The following is a 27544-nucleotide window of genomic DNA, read 5'->3' on the forward strand; positions in this document are numbered from 1 at the left end:
GTGCTAAAATGGTATTGGTGTTGAAATAATTCTTTCACTTTATTAAGAATGGAACCCAAAGACCTCTACAAAATTACTTTCTTAAGTGAAAATTATATTTGCAAAAATAAAAGGTTCTGTTATTAACCCATGAAACACTAATTGTAGTGGAATTTACTTACTGTGCTCACATTGACCTTTATGACTGGAATAAGTGATCTCCATGAAGATGTGGGGTCTTGAGATTCTGTTTTTACTTTAACTCTGAGAAAAAAAAAAATTGACATATATGAGAAAAATTTAAGTACCTGAGAATACTGTTGACTTCCTCACAGTACACATTATTATTATTATTTTTGGCTGTGTTGGGTCTTCGTTGCAGCGCGCAGATTTTCTCTAGTTGTGGTGAGCAGGGGCTACTCTTTGTTGTGGTGTGCAGGCTTCTCACTGCAGTGGCTTCTCTTGTTGTGGAGCACAGGCTCTAGGCACGCGGGCTTCAGTAGTTGTGGCTCGTGGGCTCTAGAGCACAGGCTCAGTAGTTGTGGCGCACAGGCTTAGCTGCTCTGCGGCATGTGGGATCTTCATGGACCAGGGATTGAACCCATGTCCCCTGCATTGGCAGGCAGATTCTTAACCACTGCGCCACCAGGGAAGTCCCACAATACACATTATTAATACCACTTATATCTTTCCAAATATATCTAATGACTGCTCAGTAAACAAAACAATGACCATCTAAGGGACACTAATATCCCTAAAATGTCTCCTAGAATGTACTCTATCACGTACCAATTTTTATATAAGAAGCTATAACAAAAAAGTATATTTTCAGAATGACAAGCTTAAATGACAAAGTATAAATTATGATGTGCTGTCATTACATGTCATTATGCCTATCACACTACATTATATCATTTTACAAGACAGAAAAAATTATAATTAAAACAAAAATGACCAAGATATGTTACTTTGATGTTTTAAGTGTTTTAAGCACTTCTGACAGTTCAGCTGATCCTTCACCTTCCCTACCCCCGCCACTCTGTGCCAAAATAATTTCCTCTCAATATAATGAAAAGGATAGACCAAGAGTAAGAAAAAAGGAATTGGCCATACACAAAGTACACAAAATTTAAGAAATGAAAAATTCACAGCAATTCACTAAAGATTTCATATGAAAACTCAAGGCATATCTCTTCAATAACCCGATAACTCCTAAATCACACTTCTGGAGCCATATTTGTAAGATGGCCTTCAGTTCTTAAAACTAAATTCAAAACTAACCTCACTACCACCCCCTAACCTTTCTCTAACGTTCCCTGACTAAGCATGACTACTGCTTAAATTAGAAATTTGGATTCACTGTTGACTCATCCTTCTTATTTGTTCTCCACATCTAATTCATCACTCTCTTAAGTATTCATCTGCTTAAATGTATCCAGAATCCATCTCCATCTCTTCCTTCCCCTTGCTAGCAACCCAGTTGATGATCATCTCTTCCCTGAACTGTTACTACGTCCTTCTATCTGGTCTCCCTGCCTCCAGTCTTATTTCCCTCCAATCACAACACAACACTGCTGACCTGGGGTAAGGCCACATTTCTAATCCAGATCCTGCTAAACATTTTAGTCTAATTTATCCCCACCTCAAGTAATCCACTCCAGCCTCAGTAACAACTTCTCTATTGCATATGATGTTTCTTCTCCATGGAAGAACTTTCATCTCCTTCTCTGCTTAATTCATTCACCTTTAAGGTTCCTACCTTCCTGGATCCTTCTATGTGTGCCCAAAGAATTCTATTCTTTGTTTTGTTTTGTTTTGTTTTGTTTTTTTGTTTTGTTTTGTTTTGTTTTTTGCGGTATGCGGGCCTCTCACTGTTGTGGTCTCTCCCGTTGCAGAGCACAGGCTCCGGATGCGCAGGCTCAGTGGCAATGGCTCACGGGCCCAGCTGCTCTACGGCACATGGGATCCTCCCGGACCGGGGCATGAACCCATGTCCCCTGCATTGGCAGGCGGACTCTCGACCACTGCGCCACCAGGGAAGCCCGAGAATTCTATTCTTGTCCCTGTTATATTTCTTGCACTAAAATTGCCTGCTAAGTGTTCTAACTCCCACAGTAGGCTGTAAATTCTCTCAAGATAGAACAGTTGTCATATTCTCAGTATCCCCAGTACCTCAAGCTCAGTGCCTGGGACATAATATGCACTAAATATTTAATTGAGAATAAACATCCTCATCATCTACTTTTAAAATAATAAAACTAGGGCCTCCCTGGTGGCGCAGTGGTTGAGAGTCTGCCTGCCAATGTAGGGGACACAGGTTCGTGCCCCGGTCCAGGAAGATCCCACATGCCGCGGAGCGGCTAGGCCAGTGAGCCATGGCTGCTGAGCCTGCGCGTCCGGAGCCTGTGCTCCGCAACGGGAGAGGCCACAACAGTGAGAGGCCCGCGTAATGCAATAAATAAATAAATAAATAAAACTATTACCTATACAAGGCTGGTTCAACATTCAAAAATCAATTAACAGGCTAAAAGTGAAAAATCAAAGGATCATACCAACAGATACAGACAAAGCATCTGACAAAATCCAATACCCATTCATGATTAAAACCTCTAGTTTTACTAACTAGGAATAGAGGGGAACTTCCTCAACTTGATAAAGAATATCAACCAACAAAAACCTACAGTTAACATGATACTTAACAGTGAGAAGCTAGAAGCTTTCCCACTAAGACCAGGTATGAAGCAAGATGTCCCCTCTCACCATTCTTTTCCAAATACATACTAGAAGTTCTAGCTATTGCAATAAGACAAAAAAAGGAAATAAAATGTATACAGATTGGGAAGCAAGAAATAAGACTTTCTTTGTTTGCAGCTGACACAATCATCTATGTTGAAAATCGGAAAGAACTGATCAGGAATACTCTTAGAACTAATGACTATAGCAAGGTTGCAGGATACAAGGTTAGTAATATACAAGAGTCAATCACTTTCCTATATACCACCAATGAACAAGTGGAATTTGAAATTAAAAACATAATACCGTACATTAGCACTACAGAAAATGAAATAGGGATAAATTTAACAATTTTTCTACATGATCTACATGAGGAAAACTATAAAACTCTGATGAAAGATATCAAAGAGAACTAAATAACTAAAGAAACATTCCATGTTCATTGACAGGAAGACTCAATACTGTCAAGATGTCGATTCTTCCCAACTTGATTTATAGATTCAATGCAATCCCTATCGAAACCCCTGGATATTGGCAAACTGATTCTAAAGTTTATATGGAGAGGCAAAAGACCCAGAATACCCAAGACAACACTGAAGAAGAAAAGCAAAGTTGGAGGACTGACACTACCTGATTTCAAGACTTAAATGTAAAGCTACAGTAATCAACATACTGTGGTACTGGTGAAAGAAAACAAATAGGTCAATGAAACAGAACGGAGAGCCCAGAAACAGATAAAATAAAATAATATAATTGTATATGCACCTTAGCTATGTATATGTATGTATAGACTTATGTATGTGCATTCAAAAGAATAAAAAACAAATTGATAGTAGTTATCAACAAAGAAGGAAGTAGAACTGGTGAGAAGAATAGACCGGGACTGTTTTTTCACATTACATAATTCTGTATTATTTGAAATTTTTGAAGAATTATATACTTATTTGTGAGAATAAAAGTTTTAGCTAATCTATAAAGAAAGATTAGGCTGTGTTTAGGTAAACAGTGTTAATACTCTAATAAAAGCGGATGTTTAAATGTTGGAGATTAATAAAATTCAAGTGTGACAATCAACCTTTCAATTTTGGACTGGGTTCTTCTTCCATTTTCTTGTGTTTTATCATCTTCTTTCTTGGGTAGAATTATTGTTGGCTCCAAACCAAACAATTCTTGAAGACGTCCATAAAGATCCGAACGATTATAGACGTGAAATTCAAAGTCATTGACTGTGATGTATAATCTAGTTTCTGCCTTTGGATCTAAAGACATCAATTACAAAAAAAAAAAAGAGTTTTTAGTCAACTTTTTAAAAACTTTAGTCAAAGTTTTAAGTCAAATCTTTTCCACAGCTAAAGTAACTCAAATAATTTCTTTTAACACAGAAGTCTATGGTAAAAGGGAATAATATTTTAAAAGCAATAAAACATGGGCAAAAGAAAGAAAAAAGCTGATTTACTACAGTATTTCAATTTAGCACTCTAAAAACAATCTGAATTTCTACATTCTGGGTGTATAACAACAAAACTTAAAGACTGTATGCTAAGAACAGCACAATGCCATTTACAGAGTAAAACTTTACCCCAATATAGCCATAAGTGTATACTAAAATATAAATTGTTCAAAGTATGATGCATTTAAACATCACACTAGTATTTGAACTTGTGCATCATAGAAACCAGGACTTTTCATAAATACTAGTTTGTTTTTAAAAACTACACAATGCTAGGGCTTCCCTGGTGGCGCAGTGGTTGGGAGTCCGCCTGCTGATGCAGGGGACATAGGTTCGTGCCCCGGTCCGGGAAGATCCCACATGCTGCGGGGCGGCTGGGCCCGTGAGCCATGGCCGCTGGGCCTGTGTGTCCGGAGCCTGTGCTCCGCAGAGGGAGAGGCCACAACAGTGAGAGGCCCGCGTACAGAAAAAAAATTAAAAAAATAAAAAATAAATAAAAACTACACAATGCTAAAACAAAGATTCGATAAACTGTAGACTCAAATAGTAATCTCAAATAAAAGACAATTATATTAAATATAAGTGACAATAGTAATAAATCCATCTATAAAGTGATAGATGGGGCACTTGTTTCTACTGAGGAAATAATCTAAGACAGTGCATCTCATGTCAACCAAAAAGGGTCAGAAGAAAGGTACCACAGTCAGTGCTTTATTTTGTTATAAATGATACATGTGTTTTTTAAGACTTCTTTTTCAACCTTTATCTGTTTTTATCCCTGTCAAACAAATTCAATTGAAAGGCAATTAAAATTAGATATGAACAGTTAGAATAATTTAATTTTTTTAAATGGGTAAAGAGAATTACCAACTTTCATTTTAGTAGCTTAAGCTGTGGTTTAGTAAGGTACGAAATTTCACCAGTATTAATTTCTTCTCAAATTATTAGCAAAACAGCATATGAGATGTCAAACACCCTAAATAAATGTAAGTTTAAATTAATAAATGAAAAATACACTGCCACTCATATTTCAAAAATAAGCTGAGGAAAATGAATCAACAACATTCATATTTTTATACAGTAATACTTTTAGTTTTACTCCAATCAAGGTTTTTTCCCTCATTACTTCCTGAGACAAGAGAGGAAAAAGAGATAAACACAATCCTTCAAAAAACTAATGTTTAAGAGCTGTAAGTTTTCTTATATTTTTTAGACAGCTCTTGACCTATGTTCCCTCTCCTATTTCTTCAGACTTATCAAATGGCTAAAAGCTAAGACGATCCCCTTAAGCTATTACATAAAGTGTGTTTCCCTTTTTCTTGCTGTAGGTCAAATTCTTAAAATTAAAATAAAAATAAGAAACACATTTTTTAATACATATGAAGTATTCTAAGACTTAATAGTTATAAATATCATTATCATTTTTAAATAAGTAAATCAAACTTTATCACTCATTAGGTTTTAGACCTTTCTACAGTAATTATTCATGACCTCTTCTCAAAATGTCAGGGTCAAATATCCAGCAGCCTACTCAAATATCTCCAATTTGATGTCTAACAGGCATCACGCACTTGACCTATCCAACCAAACACCCGATTTTCCCACCCCAATCTACTCCACAATATTCCCCACCTTATCAACAGCAAGTCAATCTTTTCAATTGCTCAGGCCAAAAAATTTGACTGCTCTCTTTCTTTCTTGTCCCAGATATTATCAGCAAATCCTGTCAGCTTTTCTTTCAACATATATCCAGAAACCACTCCTCACCACTCTGGCCCAAGTCACCATCAACCTGCACCTGTTTTAACACAATAGCCTCCTAACTACTCTCCCTGCTTCTGCCCTTATTTCCCTTATGCCTGTGCTTTACACATTGGCCAGATCTTTCAAAAACCCTAACTAAAATCATGTCACTCTCCTGTTCCCTAATTTTCTGATGGTCTCCTCTCTCATTGATACCAAGTTCCTTTAAAAGTGACCTATAAAATCTTATAGGATCTGCACTCTTCTCCACTTCTAGTCCTCCCTCCCTTCTAGTCCTGGCCTCCATTTTGGTTATAAACCAGGACCTGAACAACCAGGAAATGTCCTTCCCCCAGATAGTCAAAATAACTCATTTCCTTAACTTGCTTCATGTTTCTGTTTAACCATCCCCTATCAATGAAGCCTCTCCCAACTTCCCTATGTACACAGCACCCTCCCTGCAAAACAGCACTCTCTACTCTACTGACCCTATTCTGATTTTCCTCAATGCCATATTTTCCTCACTCACTCCTCGATGCTACATATATTTACTCGCTAATTATCTAAATCCTTCCCAAGCAAGGATTCAGAATGAAGCAAGCTCTTTAAGAGAAAAAACTTGTTTTATTCACTATTGTATCTCTGGTGCCTAGAACAATTCTTAGTACATAGTAGGGCTCATTTGTATGAAAGAGGAACAGAGCATCTTACCACAAATCATACTCCTAAGTAAAACAAAAATATCCTCAAACAAACAGATCTAAGACTTTTTGGAAACCCAACATGTGGAAGCATAATAAATGCAAAGTAGGTTATTTTTCTATTCCCACTTTGATCTATACAAGTAGGAATTAATTATTATGCAATTCTTCAAGGTCATAAACAACTCAATCAAAATTTACCTCAAAACTCATTTAAGGCATTTGTTTTCAAATTTACTTTTGGAACACCTGATCATGATCCCTGAATACAAATGCCTTGATCATTAGGAATATACTATAAAGGCCAGTGGATGAGCTACAGAAGGAGCAATGGGGAAAATCAAGAGTCTGGACTAGCTCCTAATTGGATCAGCAGTGATGAACAAACAAATGACTGTATAAAAATGGAAACAGGATTACTCTCAATTTGATCTTCAACTTGCTGGACATGCACAACTGATTCTCTTCTTTCAATATAACTGATATAAAAGAATATGGCTACATTAACTTACTAAAGACAACAAGGTACAAAGATAAAGGTATTAATCTCTGAAAGTATTTTGAAAACACTGATAAACACTAAATACTTAATACTAAAACACTACAAGATCCTCTCAACAATCCCTACCCATTTTCCCAACTGTTTTTTTTTGCATTATTTATTATTGATTGTCACCTGCCCCAACTAGAATGTAAACTCCATTAGAGATGATTTTTTCCTGTTGTGTTCACTCTTCTATCCCTGGTGCCTAAAACAGTGCCTGGTATGTAGAAGGGGCTCAATAAATATGTTAAATCCTTAAACAGAAATAATAAATGGGCTTTTAAATTTTAAGTAAGATTGAACAAAATGCCTAGACCACTCTTTTCCTTCCAAAAATCACTTTAGAAAAATACTGAACAAACAGTGAATCTATAAGCATTTTAAAAGCAGCTTTTGGTTTCATATTTTTAAATAGAGAGATTTAGCTGAGTTCACGCTCAACTTCTATGTTCTATTGCTTCTATTTGTTTCACCTGAATTACTAATATTCCAGCCAGCAAGCTATGTGATTAAACAGTAAATCAGATCTCCAAGCCTGGTTGATCTCCAAGCTTACATGACCTTATTCTCTTCAGAGTCTTTGCCCAGGATCTTTTCTGTCAATAATCCCAGCTTTCTGCCATTCCCAGGAATATTCCATGTGGCAATTCCCTCTCCATCCGTCAACCCCTATCCCAACAAACACAGATGCAAAAAGGTGGCCCAAGAGCACACCCAAAGAGACAGAAACATAGGAAAAAGCACATACACAGAGGTGAGCACACATATACAGAGGGGGGCATGCATTCATTTAAGCACTCAAACACAGAACCACTCATAAAGACAAACACATACATACATATACTCTCACAGAGCCATACATGCAGATGCATGAATACAAGTACTACTGTACTAGCATATTCAGTACTCATAGCATCACCCTCACAGAGATAAGTATGTACATACAGAGCCCACATGCAGAGGTACCCCACACATAGACAAGGATACCTTCCCAGATCAACAGGGCACATCCTAATAAATAAACACCTCCCCTAACAGATAGATGAGCACTCAAAAAAGACAGAGAGGTTTCAAAGGCATGTATCTCTCACATATAGACATGTGAGTACACGCATGCACACCCACACACACACGTAACTGAGAAGAACCCTGTGAGACCTTTCCAGAATAGAGAGCCACCCATGTCCTCTGCCTGCCTTTTGTCTCTAGAAAAACTTTAGTCAAAGAATAAATTTAATCAAAGAAGTGAGAAAATGCAGAAAGAAAGGGAAATAGTCAAGCAAGACAAAATAATAATACTTCAGCCGTTAAACAAAGTCAAGGACCTTTAGTTCTTCCTCAAGGACTACGGATAATATTCTGAGCCACCTCCTTTGAGCTGTTTTGCAGATATTGAAACCCCCATCAGGTGGAAGAAATTATCTGTATGCTGCCCACAAGCACGCAGACCCCAGACTGATTGGAACCAGAAGGCTGATGATGCTGACTCCCCATTACCTCACCACCAACCAATCAGAAGAATGTCCACAAGCTAATGACACTTTGCTCCTTGAACACTATAAGATTCCTCACTATCCGCTCCAGGGTGGAACACACAGTCTTGAGGATATTAGCCTGCTGTGGCCCCCTTTACCTGGCAAAGCAATAAAGCTATTTCTTTCTACTTCACCCAAAACTCTGTCTCTGAGATTTAATCCAGCACCAGTGTACAGAGGCCTAATTTCAGCAACACACATATACAGCTTTTTTGGGGGGGAAAAAAGAAAGTTGGGGAATCCTACACTAGATTCTCCAGGAATTAGAAAAAGGCAGTAAATAGACAGTAGAAAGGATATAAGATTGGATTCCTGTAACATTATTTACAAATGCTATGACCTAAGGCAAGTACCTTAACCATGCTGAGCCTCATTTTTCTCATTTATAAAATGAGAATACCTCTACCTACCTGTAGGATTGTTGTATACCATAAATACTAGCTAGTTCCCTTGGCTTTGCAGGTCAAATTCTTCTTACTAGTCATATAAATTATGTATTCACTTTTTATTTGTACTGAATTCTCTTCTTTTTAAATAATTTTTCATTTAATAATGTGACATAATGTTCATCATAATAACAAAAGCAGCTCACCTCTATTGAACAGTTGCTATGTTCCAGGTACTGTTCTAGGCACTTTACTCATATAATCTCATTTAATCCTCACAACAACCCTAGCAGTCAGAGCCCAAGATTATATAACTAGGAAGTAGACTAAAATCCAGGTCTCTAAATAGGTTCTTAACCACAAAATAAAATTACTTATCAATTATATTAATAAATGTAATGAGTATTTCAAAGGCAAAAAAGTTATTAATCCCTGAAAACAGAAATGTACAAAACGGGTCCAGTTATTTCTTTGCATTTTATATAAAAAAAAACTGATCAATAGTCAAAACTTAAATGTAGTATTTAATTGTTAAATTCTGATAACACTAGATTTCTCACTGACATTTATCTCTCCTAGAAATTTTAAAAGCAGTTTTTAGGTTTCATTCATTCTGATGATACTGGGAGTCAAACGGAAAACTTTATTTTATACATAATTTAAGAAAGGTATAATCAACTGGCTCTTCTAAATCTTCTCTTTACATTAACACTGCTCTACCCTTGAAGGCAGAAATCTTCTCTTTCTCATACTCCTTGTCATCTAACATTCACATAATGGGCTTCCCAAACTCATTTTTTAATAAAATATCCAATAGATAGAAGTATAGGCATAAAAGGCTCTTAACAAGCAGTTAACTTACGGAGGAAAAAAGTAAATGAATGTTGTAGAACAGCTTAAGTCTCCTGAGCAAACAGCTAATTGAGACTTCTTGTTTTCCAAAGGGAAATCGGGAAAAAGGCACTTATTTAATTATATAATTGGGACACATGTTATTTGCAGTAAAAAATCTAAAGTGCAGAAGTGCTGACAAGGCCTTGTAATACTTAGAATCGATACTTAGCACAAAGACAAAATAGTCTGCTGACCTTTTAAGAATTGTTCAGGGATTTTTATTTCCTTTATGTATTTAACAAACAAGATCTAGATGCTACAAATTTAAAAGTACTAGATTATATTAGGCTAAAACTTCTAAGCAACAAAATAACAGAAAGGGACATACTTTACCATCATCCTTTTGCTTCTCAACAGCCCAAGAATTCCTCTGGATAAGAAGGATGCATGCCTAGTTTGTCAGACTAGTATGAATTTAAACACTATGATATATCACCACATATTAAGAGGTAACTGGCCCTGCTATTTATTTTCCAAAAGGATCCTTTAAAATTAAATATCCTAAAAATAAAGATTTTTGACTGATATCCTCATTAAGTGGCCTTTAGCCAACAACCATCTATAACAGATCACTAATTCATGACCTAGGGCATATTTTACAACAAACTCTATGGTAAATGAATTAGATGTGTTCTGTTTTCTCTTTTTTAAAGGGTTAAACTGGACAAGTGACAAATTTAAATCTGCTCCTGGCTTAAATTATCCCAACCAAGCTCTATGGCACAGTAGTTTCAGCACTTAACATACCTCTTTTCTCCTAATAGAGCAGCTCTAAAACTTCCTAATGAAAATCTTGGTCCTACCCACCAATGGGGTCTATCTCCTTGGAAGGCTAGTGGCCATGTATCTTCTCAGGCACATGCCCCAGTTAGGCTTCTAAATTTTCCACCAAGAAATATCAATCATCTCTACTTCCTGCTTGGTTAACTGTCAAAGCACATGGATCTTCCCTTTTTTTTTTTTGCGGTACGCGGGCCTCACTGTTGTGGCCTCTCCCATTGCAGAGCACAGGCTCCGGACGCACAGGCTCAGCAGCCATGGCTCATGGGCTCAGCCGCTCCGCGGCATGTGGGATCTTCCCGGACCGGGGCATGAACCCGTGTCCCCTGCATGGATAGGCGGACTCTCAACCACTGCACCACCAGGGAAGCCCTGGATCTTCCCTTAATCAGCAAGAAGTAATATCCAGAATGTAAGGTCTTGCTACTGAATATAGCTCACTATTTTAACCTATATTCCATAATATTGTCCAACTTTTTACCAGAAGCTTACTTTGCAGCCTATTCATTCCTCTACACTATATTCTGATAAATTCTGTCCCTTATAAATGCTAGACTAATAATGTACTTAGACCAAACTGCTTATTCCTGCACTGCTATTTGGCATTGTGTCTTTACCTTTGAAGGGTGTAACTGTGAGCACAATGTAAAGAATGTCATCCTTTACAGCAAAGAATATCTTTTAAAAGCATATGGAAGAGAAACTTCTTTGACCATTCACGAAAGCTGTGCTATTCATGAGCACATACATTTAAATTTTTAAATGTAGGTAAAACTATGAGCAAATAATTAGAATTATAGAAGTGATAACTGATAAAGTCTACCAACTTTTAACATCACTGTAAAATGGAGGGGTGAGTTTTTTTTCTACTGCAAACCACTGGCATAAAAAAAATGAGAAAGAACAATTTGGAAAAAATAATTTAAATGTTATTCAATATTAAGAAAAACATAAAATATCCAAAAATTATGATAATATTTCTGTTCTACATTATGGACAATTCCAGAGGGAGAGCAGAGACACATATTTATGTTAACATTAAGAGTGACAAAAAGAATTCAAGACACAAAGAAATGACAGGGGAGAGCCAGTCAAGGAAGGGCTAATATTTGAGCTATTTATATTAGTCTTGGGTTATGCATCTCAAGTAGTGATTACATTTTGCTATATTCTTTGAAATGAGCTAAGTTCATATCACTCCCCTGCCCAAAAACCTTTCACGGCAGTGACTGCCAGGTGTTCAATATCCTCCATAACACAGCTTCCAAATTATCCCCTATTATTCCTTTACCTTATATTTACCACCAAATGGAGTTGTTAATTCCTAAACACACCCGTTTTCCAACCTTATTGCCACTGGTCAAACCAGTTATTCCATCTGAGCTACCCTCCCATCCACTCCGCCCCTGCATGACACAATCCTACTCACTGTCATCATCAAGCATGGAACTTTCACAACAGCCCTCCATCTACCATTCTGCTTCTTGACCAATAGGCAGAACTTATAACATCATCAAACCATGAACCAGCTGGGACCACACCAAGTGGTCCATTCGAAAGTTGGTATGGACCAACTTTGAAGATGGTTCTGAAGATGGTTCTCAGTATTTTTCCTCAACACACACTCATTGCTCCATTTTTTCTTTAATTACAATTGTTTGTATGAATGTATTCCCTCAAGTAGATTTGGATAGCACCTATTTTTTTTATCCCCCACTCCAACTTAACACAATGATCAGTAAAGTGAATTCAAAATAAAAATCTGTTCAGGGCTTCCCTGGTGGCTCAGTGGTTGAGAGTCCGCCTGCCGATGCAGGGGACACGGGTTCGTGCCCCGGTCCGGGAGGATCCCCCATGCCGCGGAGCAGCTGGGCCCGTGAGCCATGGCCGTTGAGCCTGCGCGTCTGGAGCCTGTGCTCCGCAACGGGAGAGGCCACAACAGCGCGAGGCCCACATACCACAAAAAAAAAAAAAAAAAAAATCTGTTCAATTAGGTAAAGATTTTTATCAAAAGTTACCTCTTTCCTAAAGAACTTGGGTCAGTTACTCTTGACCCTCATCCATGTGTTTTGGTGAATAGCAATCCACTTTAAGGAGATGTTACATTTCATGATAAAATTAATTATTTTCTTCAAAAAAAAAAGACTATAAACAATTTAGGATGGTATTCCCCGTGTCAAAGAAAATTCTGAAATGGGCAATCGCAGTAGGCTTAGTTTAAGTCGTGCAGTTGCCTCTGGACACTGCAAATGTCTTCATTCCTCCCCATAAGCTGTGATCAGTGTTTATCCATAAGAATCTCTAAGGAACCTTCTTGGGCCACATTTGACAAGGTTGTTTTATAAATATAAGAAGCACTAGACTGGAAGTTAGTAGACCTGGGTTTTTGTCCTGATTTTACCAGCTATAATCACAGTAGTTTCTGATTTTCCATCTGCCAAATGAGGGGTTTTGAGAACATTAATTGTTTCCAAATTGGTAATAGATTTTGAGAAAAATTGGTTGTTTCCTGTGTTCCTTGGAATCCTGGGGTAAAAAGCATGGGGTGGAGGTGCCCTAAGGCCAAATGGGCTTCCTCACCCCACCACCCCCTTACAGCTTTATCAGTTCACATGAACATTTTAAAACACTAAAAAAAAAAAAAAAGAAATTGGAAATAAAGTTCCTAATATAAGTATACAAATAGTTTTTTTTTATCACAAACAAGCTATATAAATGAAGAGAACTTTTGTTTCAGCTCCATTGTAACCTTGTTAACAACAAAGCTTATGTTAACTAAACATGTAAAGAGAAAAAAAGATTAAGTCAAAACAGCAAGTCACCTAACAAATAGACTACAAGATTAAAAGAAGCATGACGTGCTGAGGAAAAATATTCTCCTAAAGTAATCTATCTCTAAGGGACAAATGAGATGGATTTTTCAAACTAAATCAGAGGCAGAAATACTGGGCCTGTGCAAAGTTAAGTAAATGTGTTAGAAGCTGGGACTGAGCTCAAAGGAACTTGGCTCTCAGGAATGAGCTTTAACCATCTCTAAAGTGTAAGATATCTTTACTTAACTGCCACCTTTAAGACTTAAAAATTAAAAAAAAAAAAAAGTCAAGAAAATTCTCTCCACAACATTTAACATGGTTAACAGTGTAGGAAAGTGACTCAAAATTTTGAATTTATTCAGATTTCATAAAAAGTCAAAACTTAAAAGATTCCCAATGCACTAACATAATATCTAAAGAACACTTTTTATTTCCTGTGAGAATGCTTCTAGTAAATGATAAGAAAAGAGGTAAAAAAGTTGGTTTAACAACTGATATTCTAAAATCACAGACTGAAGACTGGTAATAACATACAGCCAGCCATTCTCAATCACAGATGAAAGATTGCAAAAATCCTATTCCAAAGTCCCACAGAATACTTTTATCATATGAAGTCACTCAGCCTCTGTTCAAAATTATCTAATGTACAACTCTAATTTTTAGAAAACTTTTTCCAGACATGAAATTTGCCATTATTTCTTCTAATCATTCTGATTTTGTTACCTCTTCAGATGTCAAATTGTAACCAACTAATGTCAACCTTTTCAAGGTAGAGTACATTATTATGTATTATACAGGAGGGGCAAAAGATACGTGGGAGCAAGGAAATGACAGTTTAAAAAAAGACTAAACAATGGTGAAACAATAGCAAAATCTAAAAGTAATTTAGGATAGCTCAAAGTTTTGATAAGTTTTAAAACTTTTGGAACTTTAAATCTATTTTCCTATACAAACAAGTTATATACGATGGTAAGATTCCTAGATGAGCTCACACACACACACACACACACACACAAACACACACAAAATCCAACATTTAATTGGAAAGTTCCAAAGTTATACAGAACCAATCACCATTTCAGAATCTCAGTGGGGTGCCAGAAACAGAGGTCTTCATCACTAAGAAAGGTGGAGGGGTTTCGTCCTCTTTTGACCTTACACTCCCAGGCCCCACTTAAAATCTCTGTAGTTATCAAAGTATGGTCCAGGGACTTCTGGGGAGATACTGAAACCCTTTCTGGAAGACCACAAAGTCAGAATTATTTTGATAGTATTATACTAAGATGTTTGACTTTTTCTCATTCTCCCATGAGTGGACAATGGAGTTTTTTAGAGGCTACATGAAGTATATGGTACAACAGACTGAATATAAAAGCAGAGGTGAGAATTCAATTATCTTCCATTAGGATATTTAAAATATTTGCAAAATATAAAACAGTGTCACTCTTCTCACTAATTTTTTTGCTTTGGAAAAGTTATTCTTCATAAAGTTTGTTATTTATTTTAATATGTAATGGATTTATGATAGGTATTTTTAATGAAATAAAAATGTTTCTATAATGATCAGGCTTAATTGTGAATGCAGTAAATATAAATAGATATAACTTACATGAATAAAAGCTCTTTGGAATCCTCAATAATTTAGAACAATGTAATAGGTTCCTGAGATCAAAAATGTTTGAGAATCAATATTCTAGAAAGTAAAGACAAGGTCTACTCTCCTTGAGGCCACTGGTGTGGTTAATGTAGAGAACGAAGGGTACATTCACAAACAGGAACACCTACAGTTGTGAAATGAAGATTTGAGGACAATATTCTGAGAGAAAATTCTGATGATAAAAAGCAGAACCAGAAGAGAGTCAAAGTCTGCATTTCCTCTTTTCTGCTCATCCTTACAACAGTAGATAAATGAGAATTAGTCACAATGCCACGTAAAAGTATAAATAAAGTCAAAGAAGCTGAAAAGTAAGAGAAGTGTCTTAGTAGAATGATTAAAGAGTGCTAGGAAGGCCACTCTAACCACAGTATGGGATTAAGTCCATAGATGTAATAGGAGGTAAGGGTGGAAATGTGGGTAAGGGTCATACTGAGAATAACCCTAAATAAATAATAGGCTAAAGAAACTAAATTTAACCATGCAAGAGGAAAGCTGCTGAAGGATTTCCAGCCAAGGGGTATTAAAATCAGTTCTATAAACTCCAAAGCTTTTAAAAATACTTTTAACTATTACAAAATATTTTTAACTATCTACAAATGAAAATTCTGATTATATGATTGAAGATTTCAAACACATGCAAAAATGAAAGCTCACCATGTTGCTTCTGCTTTGGGTTATACATTTTCCACCACCGAAAAATTATAAATCCATCTTGAATTCTAAGCAAGATAAATTACAGAAAGGAAAGCTTAAGTAACAATTTACTTAACTCATTTCTTAATTAGTTATTATAAAAGGCAGGCAATTGATGATAAGGAAATACACAAAATTTTCAACAGGACACTAGCATACCAAGATGTTTCATAACATTCCAGTTAAGAAAGGAAAAGAAGATTTGCAAAGCTCTTAGATTCTTCTATTTAGGTAAACTGTAATACCAGATTACATTTAACAGGAAAATAAAGTGTTAAGAGAAAAAACTTTTTCTTTTTTAAATTTAAATTTTAAATTTTTAAAATTTAAAAAAGGAGTTAAAATTATATAAGCTAAAAGCCAAATCTTCAAAGGGGGATATTAGCACACTAACGGAAAACTTTTAAAGATTTTCTTTCATTTCTATAGTGATACAACACTTCATATCCCAGAAGGATGGAATTATAACCTAACTTTCACTTTTTAATTTTAACTTGGAAATAATTTTAGACTCACAAAGAAGTTACCTCTCCGTTATAAATGAGGTATGAGGGCCGCCAAACCCTAGCACCTCTCAACTAATTCCATATCTTCAAGTTTTATCTAACTAACAAATTTTAAGCAAATCACAAAAATAAGAGTAAGCTATTCTTTCAAGGCTTACAGAAGACAGAATATAACAAACATATGAACTATCATTTCTTATTATATTCAGATTTCATTTCCTCCTTGAGGTAAAATTAGAAATGTTAATAAATGCTAAATAATTCTAAAAACTGACTATCTATACTAAGGAACTAATGGATGAGAGTTATCAACGTCCCTGATCCTTGCTTACATAACAAATGACCACAATGAATTCTAAAACAAAAATTGTCAGGTAATCTAATGGCTCAATATTTAAAACTAGGGATGACATAAGATTGTTCATTTCAGTAAGCTGCTATTCAATAATATTTTGCCAGCTTAAACCTTAGCTAAATTAATCCACTGATAGAAACATTTAAAAAAATCAATTCACCAAGTATGAGTCACTGAAGAAAACGATTTTTATGATTTTATTTGAAAAGGCCAACATTTCTAATATGAAAAAGCAAGTCATATTCAATACAGTATTATAATCAAAAAAATTTGTAATATTTCAAATTTGTTTAAGATGGGTCCTCATTTATTTATTTATTTATTCTTACCTAATAGACATGTCTTCTGTAATGTAATAGATTTCACGAACCATGACTTTTCCAGAAAGAACAGAGAAAGAAAAGGAGCCTGTTGTAGGAAAAAAACAACAGCAATTAATGTAATTGTTTTGTAAGACAGTAGAGTCCTTAAAGCTTTAAATGCTCTTAGCATTCAATTTACTCAATAATTAAATGTTCTCTCCCTACTCCCTTCCTGATATCCTTAAAGCCTTACTAACCTTCTAAAATTTTTCCCTCAAATATAACAAAAAGTGCCATACATATCATCACTATGAACTGAGCCACTAAATAACTATATGAGAACATTAGTTTAAACAGCTGCTTCCTATGGATAATTCCCTTAATTAGGCACAGCCAATAAACAAACCCAAAGCAGTGCAGGGGGCAGACAGCAGAAGCAAGAAGAACTACAATCCTGCAGCCTGTGGAACACAAACCACATTCACAGAAAGACAAGATGAAAAGGCAGAGGGCTATATACCAGATGAAGAAACAAGATAAAACCCCAGAAAAACAACTAAATGAAGTGGAGATAGGCAACCTTCCAGAAAAAGAATTCAGAATAATGATAGTGAAGATGATCCAGGAACTCAGAAAAAGAATAGGGGCAAAGATCGAGAACATGCAAAAAATGTTTAACAAAGACCTAGAAGAATTAAAGAACAAACAAACAGAGATGAACAATACAATAACTGAAATGAAAATTACACTAGAAGGAATCAATAGCAGAATAACTGAGGCAGAAGAACGGATAAGTGACCTGGAAGACAGAATGCTGGAATTCACTGCTGTGGAACAGAATAAAGAAAAAACAATGAAAAGAAATGAAGACAGCCTAAGAGACCTCTGGGACAACATTAAACGCAACAACATTCGCATTATAGGGGTCCTAGAAGGAGAAAAGAGAGAGAAAGGACCAGAGAAAATATCTGAAGAGATTATAGTCGAAAACTTCCCTAACATGGGAAAGGATATAGCCACCCAAGTCCAGGAAGCACAGCGAATTCCATACAGAATAAACCCAAGGAGAAACACGCCAAGACACATAGTTATCAAATTGGTAAAAATTAAAGACAAAGAAAAATTATTAAAAGCAACAAGGGAAAAATGACAAATAATATACAAGGGAACTCCCATAAGGTTAACAGCTGATTTCTCAGCAGAAACTCTACAAGCCAGAAGGGAGTAGCATGATATACTTAAAGTGATGAAAAGGGAAGAACTTACAACCAACATTACTCTACCCAGCAAGGATCTCATTCAGATCGATGGAGAAATCAAAAGCTTTACAGACAAGCAAAAGCTAAGAGACTGGGAAGATCCCACATGCCGCGGAGTGGCTGGGCCCGTGAGCCATGGCCGCTGAGCCTGCCTGTCCGGAGCCTGTGCTCCACAACGGGAGAGGCCACAGCAGTGAGAAGCCCGCATACCGCAAAAAAAAAAAAAAAAACCTAAGAGAATTCAGCACCACCAAACCAGCTCTACAACAAATGCTAAAGGAACTTCTCTAAGTGGAAACACAAGAGAAGAAAAGGAGCTACAAAAAGAAATCCAAAACAATTAAGAAAATAGGAATCTACATATCAATAATTACCTTAAACGTGAATGGATTAAATGCTCTAACCAAAAGACACAGGCTTGCTGAATGGATACAAAAACAAGACCCATATATATGCTGTCTACAAGAGACCCACTTCAGACCTAGGGACACATACAGACTGAAAGTGAGGGGATGGAAAAAGATATTCCATGCAAATGGAAATCAAAAGAAAGCTGGAGTAGCTATACTCATATCAGATAAAATAGACTTTAAAATAAAGAATGTTACAAGAGCCAAGGAAGGACACAATGTAATGATCAAGGGATCAATCCAAGAAGAAGATATAACAATTATAAATATATATGTACCCAACATAGGAGCACCACAATACAAGAGGCAACTGCTAAGAGCTATAAAAGAGGAAATCGACAGTAACACAATAATAGTGGGGGATTTTAACACCTCACTTACACCAATGGACAGATCATCCAAAATGAAAATAAATAAGGAAACATAAGCTTTAAATGATATAACAGACCAGATAGATTTAATTGATATTTATAGGACATTCCACCCAAAAACAGCAGATTACACTTTCTCCTCAAGTGCACATGGAACATTCTCCAGGATAGATCACATCTTGGGTCACAAAAGAAGCCTCAGTAAATTTAAGAAAAATGAAATCATATCAAGCATCTTTTCTGACCACAACACTATGAGATTAGAAATCAATTACACGGAAAAAAAACATTAAAAACTCAGACACATGGAGACTAAACAATACGTTACTAAATAACCAAGAGATCACTGAAGGAATCAAAGAAGAAATCAAAAAATACATAGAGACAAATGACAATGACAACACGATGATCCAAAACCTATGGGATGCAGCAAAAGCAGTTCTAAGAAGGAAGTTTATAGCTATACAAGAGTACCTCAAGAAACAAGAAAAAACTCAAGTAAACAATCTAAACTTATACCTAAAGGAACAAGAGAAAGAAGAACAAACAAAACCCAAAGTTAGCAGAAGGAATAAAATCATAAATATCACAGCAGAAATAAATGAAACAGAAACAAAGAAAACAATAGCAAAGATCAATAAAACTAAAAGCTGGTTCTTTGAGAAGATAAATAAAATTGATAAACCATTACCCAGACTCATCAAGAAAAAGAGGGAGAGGACTCAAATCAATAAAATTAGAAATGAAAGAGAAGTTCCAACAGACACTGCAGAAACACAAAGCATCCTAAGAGACTACTACAAGCAACTCTATGCCAATAAAATGGAAAAGCTGGAAGAAATGGACAAATTCTTAGAAATGCACAACCTGCTGAGACTGAACCAGGAAGAAATACACAATATGAACAGACCAATCACAAGCACTGAAATTGAAACTGTGATTAAAAATCTTCCAACAAACAAAAGTCCAGGACCAGATGACTTCACAGGTGAATTCTATCAAACATTTAGAGAAGAGCTAACACCCATCCTTCTCAAACTCCTCCAAAAAATTGCAGAGGAAGGAACACTCCCAAATTCATTCTATGAGGCCACCATCACCCTGACACCAAAACCAGACAAAGATACTACAAAAAAAGAAAATTACAGACCAATATCACCGATGAACATAGATGCAAAAATCCTCAAAAAAATACTAGCAAACAGAATCCAACAAAACATTAAAAGGATCATACACCATGATCAAGTGGGATTTATCCCAGGGATGCAAGGATTCTTCAATATATGCAAATCAATCAATGTGATACACCATATTAACAAATTGAAGAATAAAAACCATATGATCATCTCAACAGATGCAGAAGATGCTTTTGACAAAATTCAACACCCATTTATGATAAAAACTCTCCAGAAAGTGGGCACAGAGGGAACCTACCTCAACATAATAAAGGCCATATATGACAAACCCACAGTAAACATCATTCTCAATGGTGAAAAACTGAAAGCATTTCCTCTAAGATCAGGAAAGAGACAAGGATGTCTACTCTTGCCACCCTTATTCAACATAGTTTTGGAAGTCCTAGCCATGGCAATCAGAGAAGAAAAAGAAATAAAAGGAATACAAATTGGAAAAGAAGAAGTAAAACTGTCACTGTTTGCAGATGACATGATACTATACATAGAGAATCCTAAAGATGCCACCAGAAAACTACTAGAGCTAATCAATGAATTTGGTAAAGTTGCAGGATACAAAATTAATGCACAGAAATCTCTTGCACTCCTATACACTAATGATGAAAAATCTGAAAGAGAAATTAAGGCAACACTCCCATTTACCACTGCAACAAAAAGAATAAAATACCTGGAATAAACCTACCTAGGGAGACAAAAGACCTGTATGCAGAAAACTGTAAGACACTGATAAAAGAAATTAAAGATGATACCAACAGATGGAGAGATATACCATGTTCTTGGATTGGAAGAATCAATATTGTGAAAATGACTATACTACCCAAAGCTATCTACAGATTCAATGCACTCCCTATCAAATTACCAATGGCATTTTTTACAGAACTAGAACAAATCATCTTAAAATTTGTATGGAGACACAAAAGACCCCAAATAGCCAAAGCAGTCTTGAGGGAAAAAAACGGAGCTGGAGGAATCAGACTCCCTGACTTCAGACTATACTACAAAGCTACAGTAATCAAGACAATATGGTACTGGCACAAAAACAGAAACATAGTTCAATGGAACAAGACAGAAAGCCCAGAGATAAACCCACGCACCTATGGTCAACTAATCTATGGTAAAGGAGGCAAATATATACAATGGAGAGAAGACAGTCTCTTCAATAAGTGGTGATGGGAAAACTGGACAGCTACATGTAAAAGAATGAAATTAGAACACTCCCTAACACCATACACAAAAATAAACTCAAAATGGATTCGAGACCTAAATGTAAGACCAGACACTATAAAACTCTTAGAGGAAAACATAGGTAGAACACTCTTTGACATAAGTCACAGCAAGATCTTTTTTGATCCACCTCCTAGAGAAATGGAAATAAAAACAAAGATAAACAGATGGGACCTAATGAAACTTCAAAGCTTTTGCACAGCAAAGGAAACCATAAAAAGACAAAAAGACAACCCTCAGAATGGGAGAAAATATTTGCAAACAAATCAAAGGACAAAGGATTAATCTCCAAAATATATAAACAGCTCATGCAGCTCAATATTAAAGAAACAAACAACCCAATCCAAAAATGCGCAGAAGACCTAAATAGACATTTCTCCAAAGAAGATATACAGATGGCCAAGAAGCACATGAGAAGCTGCTCAACATCACTAATTATGAGAGAAATGCAAATCAAAAGTACAATGAGGTATCTATCACCTCACACCAGTGAGAATGGGCATCATCAGAAAATTCACAAACAACAAATGCTGGAGAGGGCATGGAGAAAAGGGAACCCTCTTGCTCTGTTGGCGGGAATGTAAATTGATACAGTCACTATGGAGAACAGTATGGAGGTTCCTTAAAAAACTAAAAATAGAATTACCATATGATCCAGCAATCCCACTACTGGGCTTATACCCAGAGAAAACCATAATTCAAAAAGACACATGCACCCCAATATTCATTGCAGCACTATTTACCATAGCCAGGTCATGGAAGCAACCTAAATGCCCATCGACAGACGAATGGATAAAGAAGTAGTGGTACATATATACAATGGAATATTACTCAGCCATAGAAAGGAATAAAATTGAGTCATTTGTTGAGATGTGGATGGATCTAGAGACTGTCATACAGAGTGAAGTAAGTCAGAAAGAGAAAAACAAATATTATATATTAATGCATGTATGTGGAACCTAGAAAAATGGTACAGATGAATCGGTTTGCAGGGCAGAAGTTGAGACACAGATAGAGAACAAACGTATGCACACCAAGGGGGGAAAACCACGGTGGGGTGGGGATCGTGGTGTGCTGAATTGGGTGATTGGGATTGACACATATACACTGATGTGTATAAAACTGATGACTTATAAGAACCTGCAGTATAAAAAAAAAAAAAAAAAAAAAACCCAAAGCAGTGACTAATTCACCATTCTTCTCCATTAATTTGGGTGACTCCAGGAACCCGTCATTGCCTCAAATTAATGAAAGACTACTTACGTTTGAGAAAAGTTTTATTTATGACCACTAAGAGGTACTCAACTCTAAGGAAGATCAGAAACATTCTATTTGCTGACTCTTCACCCCTTTTTCCCAGTGGTTTAGGGCTTTCTAAGGCATATAACTTCCTAAGACATCCTCCTATCTATTTGCAAACTTCCCATTTATAAGTAGTCAAGCTAAATTAATAAAGAAGGCTACAAAATGAAATACACAAGATGATTCCACTTACAGTTATAGATTTTTTAGGTATCAGTTTAAAAAAAAACAGTAAAACTTCATCAAGCATTAGAAAGTTTCTTTGGATAGTAGGACCTTAAGAAACTTCTAGTTCCATATGTTATATGTCTAGATTTTTCAAATTATTTTAATGATTGTCTCTTATAAGCCAAAAAAAAAACCACTTAGAAACACTTTAAGAAATAAGAATGAGGTAAAGGACATAACCAAGTGGTAGTTCAACTCTACTTGAACTATATGCTATATGAGAGAAATTCCAGTTAAATTAGTTTAACTTTCATAAAACAAAGGTAAATTTCTAAAGCTATTATCTGTTTATAAAATACATATTTACAATATACATCTCAAGATTACAGAGAAGAAAAAAATTACTCAAACTTACCAATATGGATATAGCCATGCTTGTATAATCTGTTAAGAACCAGTGTTAAAATAAGACCAACATTCCGAGAATTATAATACGTGAGATAAATAATCCATCCACAGGACAAAATGGTAGCTGTTGGGAGAAAAAAATGCAAAAAAAAAAAAAAAGGATCTCACTATACGTTTCCTTCGGTCATCTTAATATCTCAATAAAAATTTGTTAGTGAAAGATCATTTATCATGTTCAGAAACGAGAGGATTTACTTCCATATGGTAAAATGTCCTCTTACAATTTAATACTTGAATTTTCAAAACCACAAGTTGATTCTTTATTCAACTTTCTTCATTCTCTGTAAGTCATGAGCCAGCAAAACACAGATTTCAATCAGATGAAGTAAAGCAATGTTTCAAGTAAAATGGCTTTCCTTTTTTTCCTGTTTCCTTTTACACTCCTTTGTACTGTTTCAGTTATTAAACATACACAAAGATGTTCTGGGATGAAAAAGCCCATATTTCTGAATATTATGAAAAAAAAAACTACCTTTATTAGGCTAAAAGCTCACTCCTAATACCGTCCACTTAAAAATAAAGAAAACTGATTTTTTTTTTTTACATCATGGAAAGGTCACTTTTTAAAAAAAATAAATTTATTTATTTTATTTTTGGCTGTGCTGGATCTTTGTTGCTGTGCACAGGCTTTCTCTAGTTGTGGTGAGTGGGGGCTACTCTTCATTGCGGGGTACGGGCTTCTCGTTGTGGTGGCTTCTCTCGTTGTGGAGCACGGGCTCCAGGCGCACGGGCTTCAGTAGTTGTGGCACATGGGCTCAGTAGTTGTGGCTCACAGGATCTAGAGTGCAGGCTCAGTAGTTGTGGCACACGGGCTTAGCTGCTCCACGGTATGTGGGATCTTCCTGGATCAGGGCTTGAACCCGTGTCCCCTGCACTGGCAGGTGGATTCTTAACCACTGTGCCACCAGGGAAGCCTGAAAAGTCACTTTTTAAAAAAATCAATAGTCTCTGCTTTTAAAGTACTATTGGAAAGGAGTGACAATTTTAACCTACTTCAAGATATATCTATATTAAATAGGCCACCAAATACTATTTTGCTGCAATTAATAAGACAATAACTTACTTTTTTTTTTTTTTTTTGCGGTACACGGACCCCTCACTGCTGTGTCCTCTCCCGCTGTGGAGCACAGGCTCCGGACGCGCAGGCTCAGTGGCCATGGCTCACGGGCCTAGCCACTCCGCGGCATGTGGGATCTTCCCGGACCGGGGCACGAACCCGTGTCCCCTGCATCGGCAGGCGGACTCTCAACCACTGCGCTACCAGGGAAGCCCCGACAACAACTTACTTTTAAAGAACACCAGTAAATATTATTACAGTAAATGATATTCTAAATTTGATCATGAATTTTTCATGAAAAGTTTATGGTCACTTATAAAATTTATAATATTCCCAAAAAACCTAGTTCGTAAACATACAAAACGCAAAACACAAGAAAGTATTTTTCGATAAATTTTCTTTTACTTATCCATTTAAATAGTATAACTATTTTCTAGATTAAGACAGTAATATAAAGCAATTTAATATGTGTAACCTTTTAGCAACATCATATTAAGTTCGTAAAATTTTTAAAAATTTTTTTAACATAGGGCTTCCCTGGTGGCGCAGTGGTTGAGAGTCCACCTGTCGATGCTGGGGACATGGGCTCGTGCCCTGGTCCGGGAGGATCCCACATGCCGCGCAGCGGCTGGGCCCGTGAGCCATGACCGCTGAGCCTGCGCGTCCAGAGCCTGTGCTCCGCAACGGGAGAGGCCACAACAGTGAGAGGTCCGCGTACCGCAAAAAAAAAAAAAAAAAAAAAAATTATTTAACATAGATAAAACAAAGCAGTCACTGAGAGTCAAAATACAACATTCCTCAAGGTAGCTTAGATTGATGGTAATAGCTCTGAGGTAGCAAGTGCTATGATTTGTCCATAAAAATTATTTCTAGAACAATTCTTTTGAACACTTATTTTGATGGTACAACACTGTTTTAAGCTTAAAGTCATTTTGCATTAATTTTTACTGTAAATCACTGTGTGAAGAGCAGATAGTTACAGGCCCTTCAGAAAGGCAAAAGGTATTTGCTGAGAAAGTACGCTTCTTTCCCAGAGAGTAACCACCTGAGGATTATGGCCTTTCACTGTATCATGTCCCCCCATCCCCTTCAATAGCGTAAGGCCATTAGTAAAACAGAGGGATTAAACAATCCCGCTAGGTTTTTCTGGTCATTGCAATTATTTTCACCTTAAAGAAAGGAGCTGTATACAATGTGAAAATGAGAAATTCAAGGTGACAGGAGAAGGGGCACCTAGGAAATAAGAAAGAATTCTGCCGGGACTTCCCTGGTGGTCAAGTGGGTAAGACCACGCTCCCAACACAGTGGGCCCAGGTTTGATCCCTGGTTGGGAACTAGATCCCGCATGCATGCTGCAACTAAGAGTCCGCATGCTGCAACTAAATATCCCTTATGCCGCAATGAAGATCCCGATTGCTGCAACTAAGATCCAGCACAGCCAAAATAAATAAATAAATGTTAAAAAGAAAAAAAGAAAGAATTCTGCCTTTAATTAAACTAAAAGGTAATTTTAAATGCTGCTTTTATGAAGTTATATTTCATAGTATTGTTTTGCATTTCATTTTACTTTTTATTTTTCGTTAATGATAATTTACAGTAGTTCATGTTTGTCAATTAGGAAAAAAAAAACTTGAAGTTGAAATGGTAATCCAATCTTACCTAGAAATCATGAATCATTATAATTCCCTTTATATACACTTCACCTCTACCATAACCCTACCATGCATCCTGCAGTGTCATGAAAGAAGCATAAGCCTGCACTCAGAAAAAAACAGCTGTGTAACCTGTGTAAGTTAATAAATCCTTATGGGCCTCAATTCCCCAACAAGTTAATAGGAAAATAACACCTACCCTCATAAGTCTGCTGTGAGCATTAAGTGAGACAACATATGCAAAATGCCTGTGGCATGTGGCACACAAAGGATGCTCAATAAATATTACCTCAATAAATATTACCATTACCCTCCCTTTCCTCTCTCACCCCATCTTACCCTTCCTACTTTCCTCTCTGTATCTTTCTAATTCCCATGATAAAGTTCAAATCAAACACCATTCTTCCACAAAACATCCTGGGCAGTAACAGCCTACAGTAATCTCTCCTTTCCTTGGTATTTTATTTGTATTTCTCCTTCTTATTTGTTCATACTCATTCATTCACTTGTATTTCTTCCCTTTCTCTGCAATTTAAGTGTACACTGTCTTGTATTATTTGTGTACACCTAGAAAAGTTCGGCAATATAAGACAAAAAAACTTATTACTGGAAAAGCCCACTGTCAAGTGAATAAAGAGTGAGGAAAGAGATGAGAAGATTAATTAGGCAAAAACATATTTGCCACAAGGATTTATCACTTTTATAATAAAACAAAAGTGTTTGCTTGTATGTTGGGATGGGGAATGGAAGAGCTGATCTGAAACAGGAAAGATAAGCTACGTCTTTCTTCTCATCCCACTTCTAAGTCAGACAAGGAGGCAATCTAAGGAAAACAGCCTTCCAGAGCAGTTTCCAGAGCAAATATTCAAAGAAGCATAGATTAAAATCTTCTCCCCAAAAAATAAACAAATGGTATTGTAAGCATTCTAACTTCAGTCAACCACTGCTTAAAATCTGGCAGTTGTTAATCCATACACAAAAAACAATAAAGTACAAGAAAATATATTCTACTTACCAACAAGAAGCCAAACAACATTGGAATTGTGTTCTGTAAGAAAATCTTCTAATTGAGTGATACTAGGAACAATACTCTCATTCTTCCTTTGATCCATTACTTAAGTCTTTCCAGAATAGCATCTAAAGGTCTGAAAGAGTTCAAAGGTTAAATTTAGAACTTAACCTGTGTAAGGGGAAAATAAGGTGAATTTAATAAATGTGAAAGTTTATTAAATCATATTCTGCTTTCTTCAATAAGAAGAAATTTGTTATATTTGCAAAAATATAACAAACAACAAACATGTCCACATTTCTACATAAAATATAAAACAATGTATCATATTTTTAATGTCCTGATTTCACCATTCAAAGT

At 36.1% G+C, this 27544-nt stretch overlaps 1 protein-coding gene across 2 annotated transcripts in view; it reads right to left on the reverse strand.

Moving 5' to 3' along the window:
- Nucleotides 1–27287, reverse strand: part of BLTP1 (bridge-like lipid transfer protein family member 1) — a gene marked incomplete at its 5' end in the record, with an annotated part of 191446 nt that extends 164159 nt beyond the window's left edge. For both annotated transcript variants that reach the window (XM_079697870.1, XM_079697869.1), the window contains 6 exons: nt 162–243; nt 3788–3971; nt 15870–15934; nt 17099–17177; nt 23414–23530; nt 27191–27287. In XM_079697870.1, the coding sequence (XP_079553996.1) occupies nt 162–243; nt 3788–3971; nt 15870–15934; nt 17099–17177; nt 23414–23530; nt 27191–27287 (624 nt within the window). The remainder of the gene's footprint in view (nt 1–161; nt 244–3787; nt 3972–15869; nt 15935–17098; nt 17178–23413; nt 23531–27190) is intronic.
- Between the last annotated feature and the right edge of the window lie 257 nt (nt 27288–27544).

This window comes from Hyperoodon ampullatus, assembly GCF_949752795.1.
Source record: "Hyperoodon ampullatus genome assembly, chromosome: 1".
Lineage (NCBI taxonomy): Eukaryota > Metazoa > Chordata > Mammalia > Artiodactyla > Ziphiidae > Hyperoodon > Hyperoodon ampullatus.